The sequence below is a fragment of the Coloeus monedula genome (genome assembly GCF_965178545.1).
Source record: "Coloeus monedula genome assembly, chromosome: Z".
In the NCBI taxonomy this organism is placed as follows: domain Eukaryota; kingdom Metazoa; phylum Chordata; class Aves; order Passeriformes; family Corvidae; genus Coloeus; species Coloeus monedula.
In genome coordinates, this window is record NC_138822.1 from 9,148,173 (window position 1) to 9,162,083 (window position 13,911).

A 13,911-nucleotide genomic window follows, 5' to 3' on the forward strand; every position below is an offset into this window, starting at 1 on the left:
TACAAACAAAAGGTTCCAGGTATGAAGCATCCCTACCTGCTGATGTAAGACTGGAGATTAGATTTTGTACTACATCTTTTTGACTAAGAATTAGTTGCTTCCTAATTCATAGTTATAGGTCATTTGGCATTTGGCATTGTGCATCAGTGTAGTTCAATAGTAATTTTACTGCACATTAAACAGACTAAAGGAGGGGGAAGAATGTAATGTTTTATAAATTTGTCAATGTGTCCATATCTGTGAGAGACTGAGATTTGTCATAAACAATTACAGTAAAAAGGAACTGGTCATTTCAAGCCCTTTTCCTTATTTTCCACTTCATTGCCAGTAATTTAACTGTACATTGACATTTTTTCTACCTAATGGAAACTTAACACAGACAGCACTTGAATTGTTTTATTTAATGTAGACAACATGTCTTCGTTTTCAAAGTTATCTATAGATTATCTATGCTACACTTTCACAACTGTTCATATGAAAGTTCTTGTGTCAGCCTTTGCCTGTGGAAGAGGAGGACATAAATACATAGCTTGGCACTGGCAGCTATAATTTTCTCAAACTGTGGTCATCTGTGACTGAGACTTTGTACAGCTGTGCTTTAAAAAAAACCAGATTCCTGGTTCTGGATGTTTGGGAGGTAGTTTTGAACAACATAACCCATGATGCAAAAGAAGGAAAATGGCTAGGTCAGGTAACCACAAAAATGGGCCATAGATATTATAAGCAAATTGCAATTTTTATTTCAGTCTCTTATTCTAGGAAACAGTGGCTTGTTTGCAATTTTACTAGAAATCTTTTTACGTTATCACTTGTGAAATGTATTTTCTAAAATCTTGCAAACAATCGCTGTACAAATAATTCTGGGATATTACTCTGAACTAAAACTGCAGTTAGTGCTGCCATCATAGCTTTTAAGAATTTAGTTAAAAATCAGCACTGTTGTCTCTGAGAGACCAAATCTTTCTCCCGTAAGTGCTAGTTTCATTTACCCAAATAGTGAACGTGTGCGTAATGAACGCTTAATGTCAAATAAGTATTTAAGTACAAGCACAAGCCTCAAACTTGGTGGTTTTTCTTTTATTGCTTTCCTCCCTCCCCCCCTCCCCCCCCCCCCCCCCGCCTCGTTTCCGTTACTGCATCAAATTTAAAAAGATTTGTGAGTTTGAAACCTGAATCATTTCAGCTGAAGGCTGCTGAGCAGAGACATTCTGGAGCTGGCTGGCATGCCTGTGCAAACCGTTTATGCATTCCTGCAGCAGAATGGAGTTACTGTCTACCATTGCTGCCACATATACTTCCAGTTTTGTTGCCAAATCTTTTGATGGAAAGTGAGGGTTTGGGTACTGTTCTACCCTGCTCTTTGGATTACAATTGGGATAGCTTTTTTTTTAAATTCAAACTTTTACCCCTTCTAGTTGTACCCTGTAATATCTGGATCTGCCTCCCAGATGACTCCCATCCCCCTACTTGCCAATGCACTGCAGAAGGCTGAAAAATGTGGACGCCAACAAATGGCCTCCACCAGGTTATGCAAAGAGTGAGGGTCACAGCCTAGCTCCCTGAATCAAATCCATGAGAACGCTAAATTTCAACACAATTTTGCACAATGTCCATAAAACAAAGAGCTTTCTCCTAGACTGGTTGATTAAAAGGAGCTCAGGAACTTACCACATGGTTCCTAAAGGAGATGTCAGAAGAAGAGAAGTGGAACAGAGCCCAAGGGACAGCTACAAAGGATCACAGCCATAACCACAAGAAATCTCTAAGACTTCTGAGAAGCCTTGAGATTCTGGCAGATCTAGCCCATCTTTACATTGGAAAAGCGGCATGCTCAGGCAGCAAACACAGGTGCTTTTTGAAATTTCAGTGAGCCTCAGCATCTGTTTTTTTCCTTTTTTTTTTTTTATGTGAAGAGCCATACAGTACCTCTGTATCACCCATGACAACAAACAGAGAAGCAGAAATTATCCAGCTTCAAGAAACTAGTTTGTTTATTAACATTAGAAAAACATACAGAAGAATCCTGAGCTAGCAAGAATTTCCAAATCCTAATTTCTTTCTAGAAACTAACAACAACAATCATTTATTTATTTTCCTTTAAGGATGTCAAGAATTTAAAAAAAAAAGTATGTAATATGCAAATGCGCATTCCATTCAAAAGAATTTAAGACGTGTTTGTCCATCTCTTCTTCCAGGGACTCTTTCATATGTCAATCTCCTTTTTTTGAACTCCTGTACTTCTGAAAATCCTGAATGTGAAAAAGAAGTGGAAAAAAGAAAAACCATGATTAACTATATATACAACCTGTATGCAGACTTAACTGTGTGTTTCTCAGAAGCACTAACAGACTTTATCTTTGACTGGTATGTTCCCTAAGAAAAGTACCAACTGTCATAAAATAAAATGTGTACAGATTAATATTCGCTACTTTTTACTGCTACTGACCTGTTTTATGCATATTGTCCTGTAATAGGAATACAGGACCTTATACAAAAATTAATAAATCAACCTACACTATCCTTAACCACAATGTTTCAGAAAATATTTACTGTTTATTTTTATTTCATTAATACTACACTTAGAACTATTCTATAATAGTTGAAATTTAGTTATTTTTAACCAGACATGGTCATGTTTCTAAGTTGTTCAAAAAAGCTACTTACATTCATACTTACATAAGATTCAAGTGCTTTTACAATAAAGTATTTGAGAAGTTGCTTATTCAAAACAAGTTACTGTAAGGAAATTATACTATTATATTAGTCTTTACAAAAAGTATTGTCAGAAAACTCTAACACCGACCTAAGGATTTGACCTGCTCCAGTGGAAATACTGGCTTGGTGTGGTGTCATGAATTATCTGTGGTTTAATGAGAGCTTGATCTGAAGCCTGAAGAAATCCCTGGGGTTTGTTTCCAGTGTGTCTTTTTAACTTGACTTGCTACATATTTCTTAAATTTTTGCTCTCAGAGGCTTTCACTGTATTAAGGTGAAGTTGGGGTTTTTTTGGTCGGTTGGGTTTTTTTTTCATTTGGTAGGTTGGTTTTTGAATTTTTTATATTTTGGAGGGGATGTTGCATTAGCACGCAAAACTATTTCATATACTTATTTTTCCCCTGGCTAGTGAATTATAAAGTAGAATAAGCCTGTTCTTCCAAAATCTAAACCAAAAATCACTTTTCCTTGTTTTGATTGGATTCACATTCAAGTATACTTTTGTCCTACTGGGCAAGAATATTACAGAAAACTTATCAGCTGGAGATCACAGTGTTTTCAGAACACTAAAATGTGGTACCAGGAGAATCTGCCCTGATCTCTACTGAAATATATTGTATGTAGAATTTTATGCTATCAGTGCTAGTTACAGGTTACTGAAATATCTGTTACCTACTCAGCAATACTGCAGGTCTCAATTTTTATTCTGAGAAGCAAAAGGTCTGTTCAGAGTTTCTGTATGAACATTTAAATTTACATAGCCTGAAAATTAAAAGAAGTTTACCATATCCAATTAACTTTTCTCTCTTTACCTCTGTAATTACCCAAAGAAGTCCATGAAAGAGTAATTTAAATTAGTTACTTAGGTTTTCACGAATGGGTCTGATCTAATTAGTGAAAGCATTTTAATGCTGTGCTGACCTTGTACCACTGAGAGATTTAATGATGGGCAGCAGCAGACAAATCATAAATTAAGTAACCTGTACTAGGCATTAGGCACTTTTTTAAAACAAACTCAAATTTGGATTTTTAAAAAAAATGTGGCATCTCACCTACAGGGAAATAGAATAATTTAAAAAAATACTACAATAAATGATATGGCAATACAGTCTGACAGGGACTTTCTTAGTTGCAAGACTCCATGGATACATACTATGGCTTATTAAAAAAGGTTTCAAGCTAACTATATTTGATGGAGTAAACCAGGGATAAGAAAACCACAAAAAAAGAGAAGCCTAATATTTTGTATAAGGACTGTACGCAGTTTCAGGGTAAACAATGTTTGAAGTACATATTATACCATCGCTGAAAATATAAGCTTTGGAATGATTTCAAATGGAGAGTTTAGCCCTGGAGATCCTAGCTAAAAAAATATTCCAAGAATAAGAAAATACATGAAAGAAACTTAGAAAATTTTTGGAGCACCATTTTTACTCCATTAGTGCCCACAGCAAAACACAGCCATTAGCAGAATCTGAATTTCACTTTCAGAATTTGCTGAATCTCCTCTTTGTCCTATAGAGAAAATACAGTCTTTTGTTCAACCTTGTCCAAATCTATGTTTACAAAATAATCTTTCCCATAACTTTTAAATGCATTCTGGCATGCTCATTATCTATATTTTAGGCTCTGTCAAAAAGAAAGGAAGATGAATCTTACACTATTGAAAAACTATATTTTTCAATATTTCCCAGGTAAAAATAATGGCAGTAACACAATTCTAGATCGTTTGGTTTAGCGCTTTTTAAAAATGTATTTTTTATGTTCAAAACAAAACCTGTTAGGAACCTTTTGTCACAGAAGAAATACGTATGCAATTGCTGGGTTGAATTTGATTTAACAACTATTTAAATAAAATACAAAATACAGTCTTACAGATACTCCTTGCAACTTTGCAGTTGAATAACAAAAGTAATTTCAGCAAAATATGCTTACTTTGGACCTACCTGTTTTAATTTTTTCTTTTGTCCATAAGAATGGAGAATTTTGTTTTCTCTTTCCTTTAGATGCTCCACCTATTTGTTTAAAATTCAGATTTTGAAGCTCATCCATATCATCAAAGAAATCAGAGAGAAAATCATCATGACCAAATGAATTACGTGGGCCTGTGGATGATGAGTTCCACATGGGCTGGTCAATCTGAATTTCTGGGCTTTTAAATGTTACATCTCTAAATTCTTCTAGAAAACTCTTAGAGCTCTCCTGAGGTGCACAGTCACTGAAAGTTGCAAAGAAATCCTCTTTTTCAGAGTCTTTGGAAGAATGACCAGAGCTATCATGCATCCTGAAAGGCTGTCTTTGAACATGGAGAGAATTTTTAACATCTAGATGAGCAAAATCTTCACAGTCCTTTGATACAGCGAAGAAATCTGGCTTCCTCCTTGTAATTATATCTGATGAGCATGCCTTCTTTTGCATACAGCTTGGAAGATCAGACTTTAAAAAACCCTTATGATGATTCAGTGGAGGAATTAGGGCTTCAGAATTCATATGAGATGTTCCTGGTAGAGAAAAATTTGAACCATTTTGTTTGGAGAATGAAAGACAAGTTTATTTTTTACATTTTATAGAAAAACAAGATGTCATTGAGCATTTTGATTGCAGTCTGTCTCATCAGAATAACTGACCTTACCATGATTAGAAGAGAAAGATTCTAATACATTCAGATTTTTCACTTGGTTTCAAAGGAGACACATTCCCCTAGTAATTCAAGGTATTACCTGTGATGTTTTGTGCCTTATCAAGCAGCTCTAAAATCTGACAGTTTTGTTTATTATCAAGATACAATGCGTTGAAGTTATTCAGGCTTCCTGGGTGTGATGCACCTTTCACTGTTTTTTCTAGGTGAGAGGCAGCATTTAGGCTGTATGAAGATATCATGTCACTGAAATGCTGAAGCAATAAAGAAAATATATCAGGAATGTTTATGGTGCATATCTGTACATACCACTGTCAAACATGAAAAATTAAACCAGTTGTTAAGATTCTAAGATGTATAAATTTTTGTTTACTGTAGCAAAAAAAAAAAAGACTTACCAAAGCAGGAGAGGCATGTACAGTAGGAAATATACCACCTGTTTTAAATCTATAAACAGGGTAAGTAACAGTCTCTGTCTTGAAACACAGGAAAAGCAATATCTTAATAAGTTTATTCTCTTTCATTACTCCAAGACTGTAGGAAAGAGTGTCTACCTATCACACACACATCACAGAGGAATTTAACTCAGCTTTTTCTGCCAATAAAGATGGCTTTACACATAATACAGTTATAACAATAGTACGCACAATTTCACATTCAGTGCCCAAATTACCTGTTCACTTGCTCCTTCACCTTAACAGAATGCTTCACCCATTTTCTTGAATGATAAAATATGTGCATTTTTTATTGAATTAAATTATTCAGTCTATAGTTTTCCCAGGTTTGAACAGTAGGAGCACATAATTCTTCATCTCTAGGGCTCTGTCAAATGCTTAGTACTACGAATTTCTAAGTGGTGGGTTGAAGGACAGAAGGAAGGCCTGGAAATGCTTACTTGGAAAACATCTTTTACATTAGAAAAACACAAAAGCTTGCATGCTGATACAATACTCAATTTGGTGAAGCTTGAGGAGGAAGTTGATCTAATGAGTATTCTTTCAGTCAAGGAAATGCTCTCATTATCTTTCCACAAACATATTGGTGACTTGACAAAATCTGCTGAGAATCAGCAGACTCAGCATTTGGGACATGAATGATATGCTAAAGCCTGTAATTAATTTTTGAATTATACCAGCAAATGCACATGTAGCCTCAGATCAAAAAACCCAAACGAAATAACCACATATGACAACAGAGCAAAAAGATTGATCAAACACATAAAATAATTTTGGCCAACCTTTAAAACTTTTTTCGGAACCTCTGGCAGAAGTTCCTGGAGTTGATCAAAGCTTGCAAGAAATAACCTGTTCAGTGAAGATCCCTTCTTTAACATAAACTGAGCAACCAGAGGATTGATACATGGAAAAGTAAGCAGGCATTTCTCTGTCTGGAAACGGAAATTACTTTGTTAGATTGATACCTGACAAACTTTTTTTTCTTTTTTTCCTGTTACTATAAAGTCATATCTTACTGATTAAGTCATAGAGTATATAATAGAAAAAGAGCTTTCAAACAGTGTACTTTTACAGTCCATAGAAAACTCCTTTTTTTACTACAGATGTAACATAGTATCATTTCTGAAAAAGAGTAAGTTCTGCATAACAGTTTGACAAAAAGCAACTCTAAAGATGTTTATTTTCTAAAGTGAATCATGTAAACTCGATTTTAAAATGCATGACTGGATTTACTATTACTTCTCCATTTTAAAGTGAGTTACCTAGATCAATATAAACTGACAAAACTGGTTCTGTTTTACAAAAGTTGTATTTGTTAAGAGCAGACAGGTGGCAAAAGCAGAAGTTGCCAGGGAGAGGATGAATGTCACAAACAAGGCAGCAAGTTGAGAGTAGCTTGTTATCAATGTCAGCTTCCTGTTCCTGACTTTCATACAGCACTGCCAGGATCAAATATCTTTAACAGAGACACAATACAATGACTCCTCTCAGTTTCTTACCAGTATCCTCAAACTCTAAATTGGAAAACCTATAATCCAATACCTCCCCTCTTGAAAGTCCATGCCAATACCTGTTTTATAACACTTCTGAATTTTGTAAAATCCAAAAACAATCTCAGCTTTACAAGAGTCCAAAGTTTTCACATAAAATTAACAAATCTATATGTTTTATTTGAAAACCTTACTATACAAGTTAAAGGATGCCATATATTTGACCGTGATTGATGGGCCTATTCCAGCATTTATTGGAATGAGTTAAATAAGTAACCGCGTGAGTTAAACAAGTTTCTACCATCTGGTACTAAAGCAAGTCAGCAAGCAATGCCACTGACTTCAGTAATGGATCAGCACTGCTGAATTTGGCTTCCTGCCCAAATGAGCCACTGCATGTTTATCTTTTACAATTTGGGTATTTTTTAAACCTAGTGCCTAGAATGGTACAAATTGACAGGCAGATGTGGAGGATAAACATCCCTACAGGTTAATCATGAAAGCACAGGGAAAGTCCAAGTTGCCTCTAATTGTGCTGATAAGGATAATGGAAATAATATATATGTGTGTGTGTGTGTGTATGTGTATCTATATCTCCGCATATATACTAGAAATATGCTTATATATATCTCTGCATATATGTATCTGCATATACATGTATATACATATATAAAATGCTTATTTGAATAATATGTTTTAAGAGAACAACAAGAAGAAAGCCTAAAACTTTATAAATCTTAGGAAGAAAATTGTAAATTCATGGGAAATCATGGCAAACCTCAGATGGCAAGACTGAAAGCCAGGACTTGTCCAGCCACTCATGAGGACTGATATTAGATGCTATCAAAATGTTGTCAGCAATCTGACGAATTATCAGTGCTGTCTCTTCAATCCCTGGTGTAAGAACTACCTAAAAGTGATACATAATATTCTTGGTTAAAACTTACTCCAATGAGTGTCTTAATTTGCTACAGAAGTTGAGGTGAAAACTAAAGGTCACCCTGAACACAAGAGTTGGTACTGCTGAGTAATTAAACCTGATCCATGCTTATCATGCAGACAAACTCCAACCTCTGACCACTAGCCTGGCTGCAAATTACACTCCGTATTTATGCAAATCCTATGTAGGTGAAATTAATTGATTTTTCCTATAGGTCTTTTTTATGTGATCAAATTTCTGGGTATAATATGAGTTCCTAATGAAACAGGCAATTGTGAGATGCCTATTACAGTTTAAGGAGATGTGTAACACTTTGAAGCTGTAATTTCCACACAAGCTACACTGTTGAGTACACGAAATGAAAAACACTTTGTCCTCTCTGTAACTTTCATGTAATCAGGTAAATTTTATACAAATTTTAATATGCAAATAATAATGACTTTCATAAAGATCTGCACTAAATATTGGCAGCAAATAAGTAAAAAAAAAAGTTATTATTATTTAAAAGGATATTACTTCACTCAAAAATTTAAGTTACCAACAATTTGGTAAGTTGAATGAAACTTCTGCCCCAATTTTAAAGCTGATTATTCTAGATACTAAAACAAATTTTTGATTCTAGATTTTCTGATTTTTAAAGAAAAAGGTTAATTTATCTTGTCACATTAAAAAAGAAAACCAGCTGACAGCAAATTATTTCTTTATTTCTTCTGTCACATCAGCAACACAATATTGATATGAAATTTCAAATTAAGACATAAGGAGGATTAATATATATTCTAATAACTTATTAAAGGTATTATATAATTCTTTGACTCCTAGTCATTCAACTGCTATTTGAATCTGATTCAACTTGTATTGCAGTCAACACAGTCTTTTCACTGATTTCAGCAGCACTGAACTAAGATCCTCTTCTATTTTAGTAATTTTGAGCTATTTTATGTTTTCGATGTAGAAGGCATACTTGACTGAGCTCTTTAGAAATATCGTATCATGAAGAAAAAAACTACCTTCACTTCAAAGTCTTCTGACTTCGGTGTAAGTTCAATTAGAATGGCATAAATTGAGACAAGGTTAAGCAGAGTATTTCCCTTGAGATTGTACCTGTAAAACAGTTTCACTGGATCATAAATATTTAATATGCACATGTAATTATCTCAAACCATTTGTTCCATGTCTTCACAAATATCTGCTTCATTTCCTGGAATTCAGAATACTGGTACAGTTTGAGCATTAATATCTGTGGAAGGAGAGCTAGGATACATTAAGGGATTGACTGCTGAAGGATGGACTGTAAGGAAAGAAAACAGAGTCAGTCTACAGCAAAGCAAGTCTGGTCTGAAAAGCAAAGGTCTGGATCAAGGTCAGTCACTGGAGACACTGGAGAAAAAACAGAGAGGAAATTAAGCAACGACTTGCTTATAGAAAAAAAAAATCTCAAAAGAGGTAATAAATTAATGTTTATTAACTATGTGAACAAAAGGTGTGCTTCCCTAGCAAAAGGAGAACTACCGATGCACTGGAAGAACACTTTAAGAATGTTTCCCTGTTGCAAACTATATACAGTGGTAGTAACACAGTAATTCACAACCATGCATTTGTAGGGGTGAATTTACTTCAAACAGATGTAAAAATAATTCCAGTGTTTCATATCCTTAGAGTTGTGAAATTTCTGGACCCGCACATTTGCAACACACCTCACCTTAGTATTGCCTGCCTCAAACTCTGTTATTTTGTAACAACCATTTCTTTGTCTCTTGTGTAAGACTAAAAATAGCTTTACAAACAAAAACCAACTTTTCAAACATTTTGGTGGTCTCCAGTGGTCACTGTTACTTTTATTATTTCACTGAGTTTTTCAGTAGGAGCATAACAACATTGTAACTAAGTGAAAAACTCAAAGACCACTAGAAATATGAGACTACAATATTCGTATTTTTAAGAGAAATGTATTCCTGCAGAGAAGTTCAAAGAAAAATGAGTAACAACTTGTTCTAATAAGCTGCTTTCTTTAGGGACAAGTTTGTTTTAAAAATACTAGGATAACAAAAGAATTTCACAACTTACTCTAAACTCAGTCTTTCTCTGGAATAGAAAATAATCCAACAGCATGTATACTGGAGTGATAATGTCACCAGCCTTGATATTACAGTGTCACAGGAGTCCTCACAATTTAGTTCTTCCATACTCTACCATGGAATTTAAATACAGAGTAAAAACTAAATAAATACATTACCATGGCTGCCCACGCTTTTAATGAGTATCAATATAATATGCAGAAACCAGATCAAACATAAATACAGCTAAATAATGTAAGCATTAAGGACACATATGGGAATTGGGAGAAATAGCTTTTATTCCCAACTTTTATTTTCTTTGAACTTCAAAAGGTTGATTCACTGCTTCATGCCCCTTCTTCCTTCCTCTAAAAAGAAAGTGTCAATACCTTTTTAGGCTGTTCTTAAGATTTTTTGGGAACTTCAATAATGCAAAATATTGTTATAAACTTCTGAAGTACTTACTTAGCCTGTACAAATCATATTACACCTACATTAACTATATAAAGTACAACATCACTAATAGCAGCAGCTTGTAGGAATGTCTACGTTGTACTTGTAATACTAATTGATTATTTAATTATTTATCTACCTTTCAGAAGCCGTTCTTCTACCTGCAATCTGTTTTGCTGCATACCGAAATTTAACTAGTATGCTATTGCTTAAGCTAATATTCTTTATTAAAAGCAGGACAAATTATTCGATAGACTAATTCAGTTGACCATCCAAAATGGGAGGAATTAATATACACATTGGTAAGAGAATACAGCCCGAAATGCATTTAATTGGTTGTTATTTTCAAGTACGCATCCTTTAATTACATTTCATATAAACAAATCACAGGTCAAATGTTACTTTAGTGAAGAAACTGAGAGCATTTTAAACTAGTCAAACTGGCACAGAATTTCAGGGTTAATGATTTGTGATGTGAAACAATGCATGAATTAAATATGATTATGAAGAAGAAAGATATGCTAGAAGTCTGAAGAGATGGCCTAAAAGTGACCCAACACATAACAGAACTTGGACACAATAGTTTCATTTTTCAGTAGTTTCACAGTACCTGCAAAAAGATTGCAGTACATTCATCTATTGTCAACACAACGTATCGATCTATACTTCCAAAGAGCCTTAAGGAATAACTACTGCTTCTTTCAACAAAGGTAATGCTGTAACTGAAGAAGTAAAATTATTTTATTAAAACTCAAGCAATAAAATATTACTATTTTCTTAAAGCAAATGAATAACATACACCCCTTAATACAGTTTTTAAACTTACATAGTCTTGATCTTTCTCAAATGCTCAGTTCACTGTAAGACACACTTGAACAATGCACACCAATGTAGCAGTGATTTAGTGAAATTAAATTATGTTGCTAACTTTATTGAGCATGACCTTGATATCCAGGCTTTCAGTTTACAAAAAAAAAGAGGTAATATAGAAACTAAGACAGAAAATTTGAAACTCCTTCTGACTAACTTTGCATATTGCATTTCTTTTCCTCCTTTCATGATTGTGCAGCACAAGGCAAAGCAAACTCCCTGATGGCCATTGGTATGATTCTAAAATTTCTCAGTGACTTAAAACTGCCAGCAGCACAGCCTCCTGTTGTGTTTTACTAGGAAATACAAGAGACCTAAACGTGAATCTGCCAGCAGTATGGCCTCTAGAAACTTGTATGGGCAGTGTACTCAGATGTTTTAAAAAACTAAACTATTACCTTTTCTGAAATTGTACAGCTCTTTACTCACCTATTTAACCTCTTCACCAGTGCTAAAAGGAGCTAGTGAGAAAGTAACAAAACAGCATTCCCAGCTATTTGGCTTATGGCCAGACTGAACAGAGAACTTGAACAAGTCAGAGTTTAAAAGCATGTCAGATTATGTGTTCAAATTTTAAAAGTCAGAGACATAAATTTTTTTCCCCTACTGAACTGTAATAAGACGCAGACCAAAAATGGCTCCACAGCTGACTCGAGGATAAAGCTAGGATAAAAACTGGCATGTCTCTCCAGCAACATGGTGAAATCAGCTACCCGTATCTCGGTCACCATGTCTGAGAGATATTGCTGCTCTGGTCCCTATTTCTATTTTTCTTTTTTTTTCCCCCTCCATCAGATAAAAGGTAGCTTTACCTGGTATGTATTACTGTGAAAGCAAAATTCAAGAAAATTACGTTAAAGTAAATAATAAAGAAGCACAATGATTTACAACCCTGGAAGTTTTCGTACAGGTATTAAAAATTAAGTGAATATAAGATCTGAATTTTATGAATAAATTAGCTTTTGTTTTAAACTTCGTCTCTCCCAAATACTGTGATGCATCAGAAAATAAGATGTTTTACTATTTTTCAGTTTGGGTATTTAGCACAGCTTCACCAGATAAAAACAACAACAACAACAAAAAAACCCCAAAAGCAATTTTTACAATGAATTAAATACAAAGTCTTCCAAGGACAAAGAAGCATTAAAGAAAAATAAAAAAAGATTAGCATTACAATTTTCAGAGAAAAGTAGACAATTTAAAAAGTTGTTTTGATTAAAAAGTACCACCTCATTATAACAATAAAAAAAAATTGGCCAATTCTATTCTGATAGGCATGTGTGTGAATCTCTAGTACTAAATTATCAACTTCAACAGAAAAACTATATTCTTGTCTCTTAAAATGTTAATAGTGTAATTGCAGAAATGTACCTGATAGCTAAGTAAATGACTAATACATGATACAGTAGAACAACATACATGTCCTGAAAATCTGAAAATAAATAGTCCATATAGATTCTTTTCACTCACTTGGACTCAAAAAGCTGAAGAATATCTGGCATATTAAGAAGACCTTCAGTTGTCAGAAATACATATGGAATCTGTACTTTCAGAAGACAGGAACCACCACGATTCCCTGAAACATTTTGTATATGTAAGACAATAGTTTAACAAGCAAAAAAACTAAGGATACATTTAATGGACATATCTTTTAAAAATGCAAGTTTTATTCATCTTCAATAAAACTATTCCACTCTATAGGTTTTTTCCCCCCAGATTAAACTCTTGAATGCCATTGAAATTACACTTTAATTCAGATTTCTTTAGATCTACAACATTCCCTTAGGATGAGGAAGCGTGGATACAGCTTGCAGAAGCTGCAAACAACCTGGGAACTTGGCACAAGTCTCTTATAAACCCACATGTACTACTATATCCTAGCCAAAACTAGGGTTACACTCAAAGAAAAACACCTCCTTGCTGCACAGATAACCCAGCTCTGTTTATTTAGCTTTATCCTTCAGAACATACTACTCATTCTCTTCTACAGGCACATGAATGTACCATTTTATGGAACAGAAAATGTTTTCATATGTCAGCCTGTTCATTACAATTCTGGAGAGCACTTACCCATTTGTACTGTTTCAGGGAGGGTGGTTTTAAAAGTCATGTAAGTAACATTCAGATTTTTGCACAGATTTTTCCAGCCAGAATTTTCAGAATAATCATATTCCATTACTAATGAGAAGTGTGTCCAAGGGAAGTCAGGTCCAAGTTGCTGATTATGTACAATAATGCAGGAATATCTACTAAGGCTTAAAAAACCCCAACAGAACATGAATAAAATTACATG

The 13,911-nt window shown here is 34.3% G+C and overlaps 1 protein-coding gene across 1 annotated transcript in view; it reads right to left on the bottom strand.

Annotated features, from left to right (window-relative positions):
- Positions 1-2,154: 2,154 nt before the first annotated feature.
- SHOC1 (shortage in chiasmata 1) overlaps positions 2,155-13,911 on the bottom strand; it is a gene marked incomplete at its 3' end in the record, with an annotated part of 44,993 nt that continues 33,236 nt past the window's right edge. The window contains exons 18-27 of the mRNA XM_082301148.1: positions 13,689-13,867; positions 13,089-13,194; positions 11,359-11,470; positions 10,306-10,427; positions 9,249-9,342; positions 8,077-8,208; positions 6,591-6,740; positions 5,436-5,607; positions 4,662-5,216; positions 2,155-2,249 (exon numbers count right to left, since the gene is read on the bottom strand). Of these exons, the coding sequence (XP_082157274.1) occupies positions 2,155-2,249; positions 4,662-5,216; positions 5,436-5,607; positions 6,591-6,740; positions 8,077-8,208; positions 9,249-9,342; positions 10,306-10,427; positions 11,359-11,470; positions 13,089-13,194; positions 13,689-13,867 (1,717 nt within the window). The remainder of the gene's footprint in view (positions 2,250-4,661; positions 5,217-5,435; positions 5,608-6,590; positions 6,741-8,076; positions 8,209-9,248; positions 9,343-10,305; positions 10,428-11,358; positions 11,471-13,088; positions 13,195-13,688; positions 13,868-13,911) is intronic.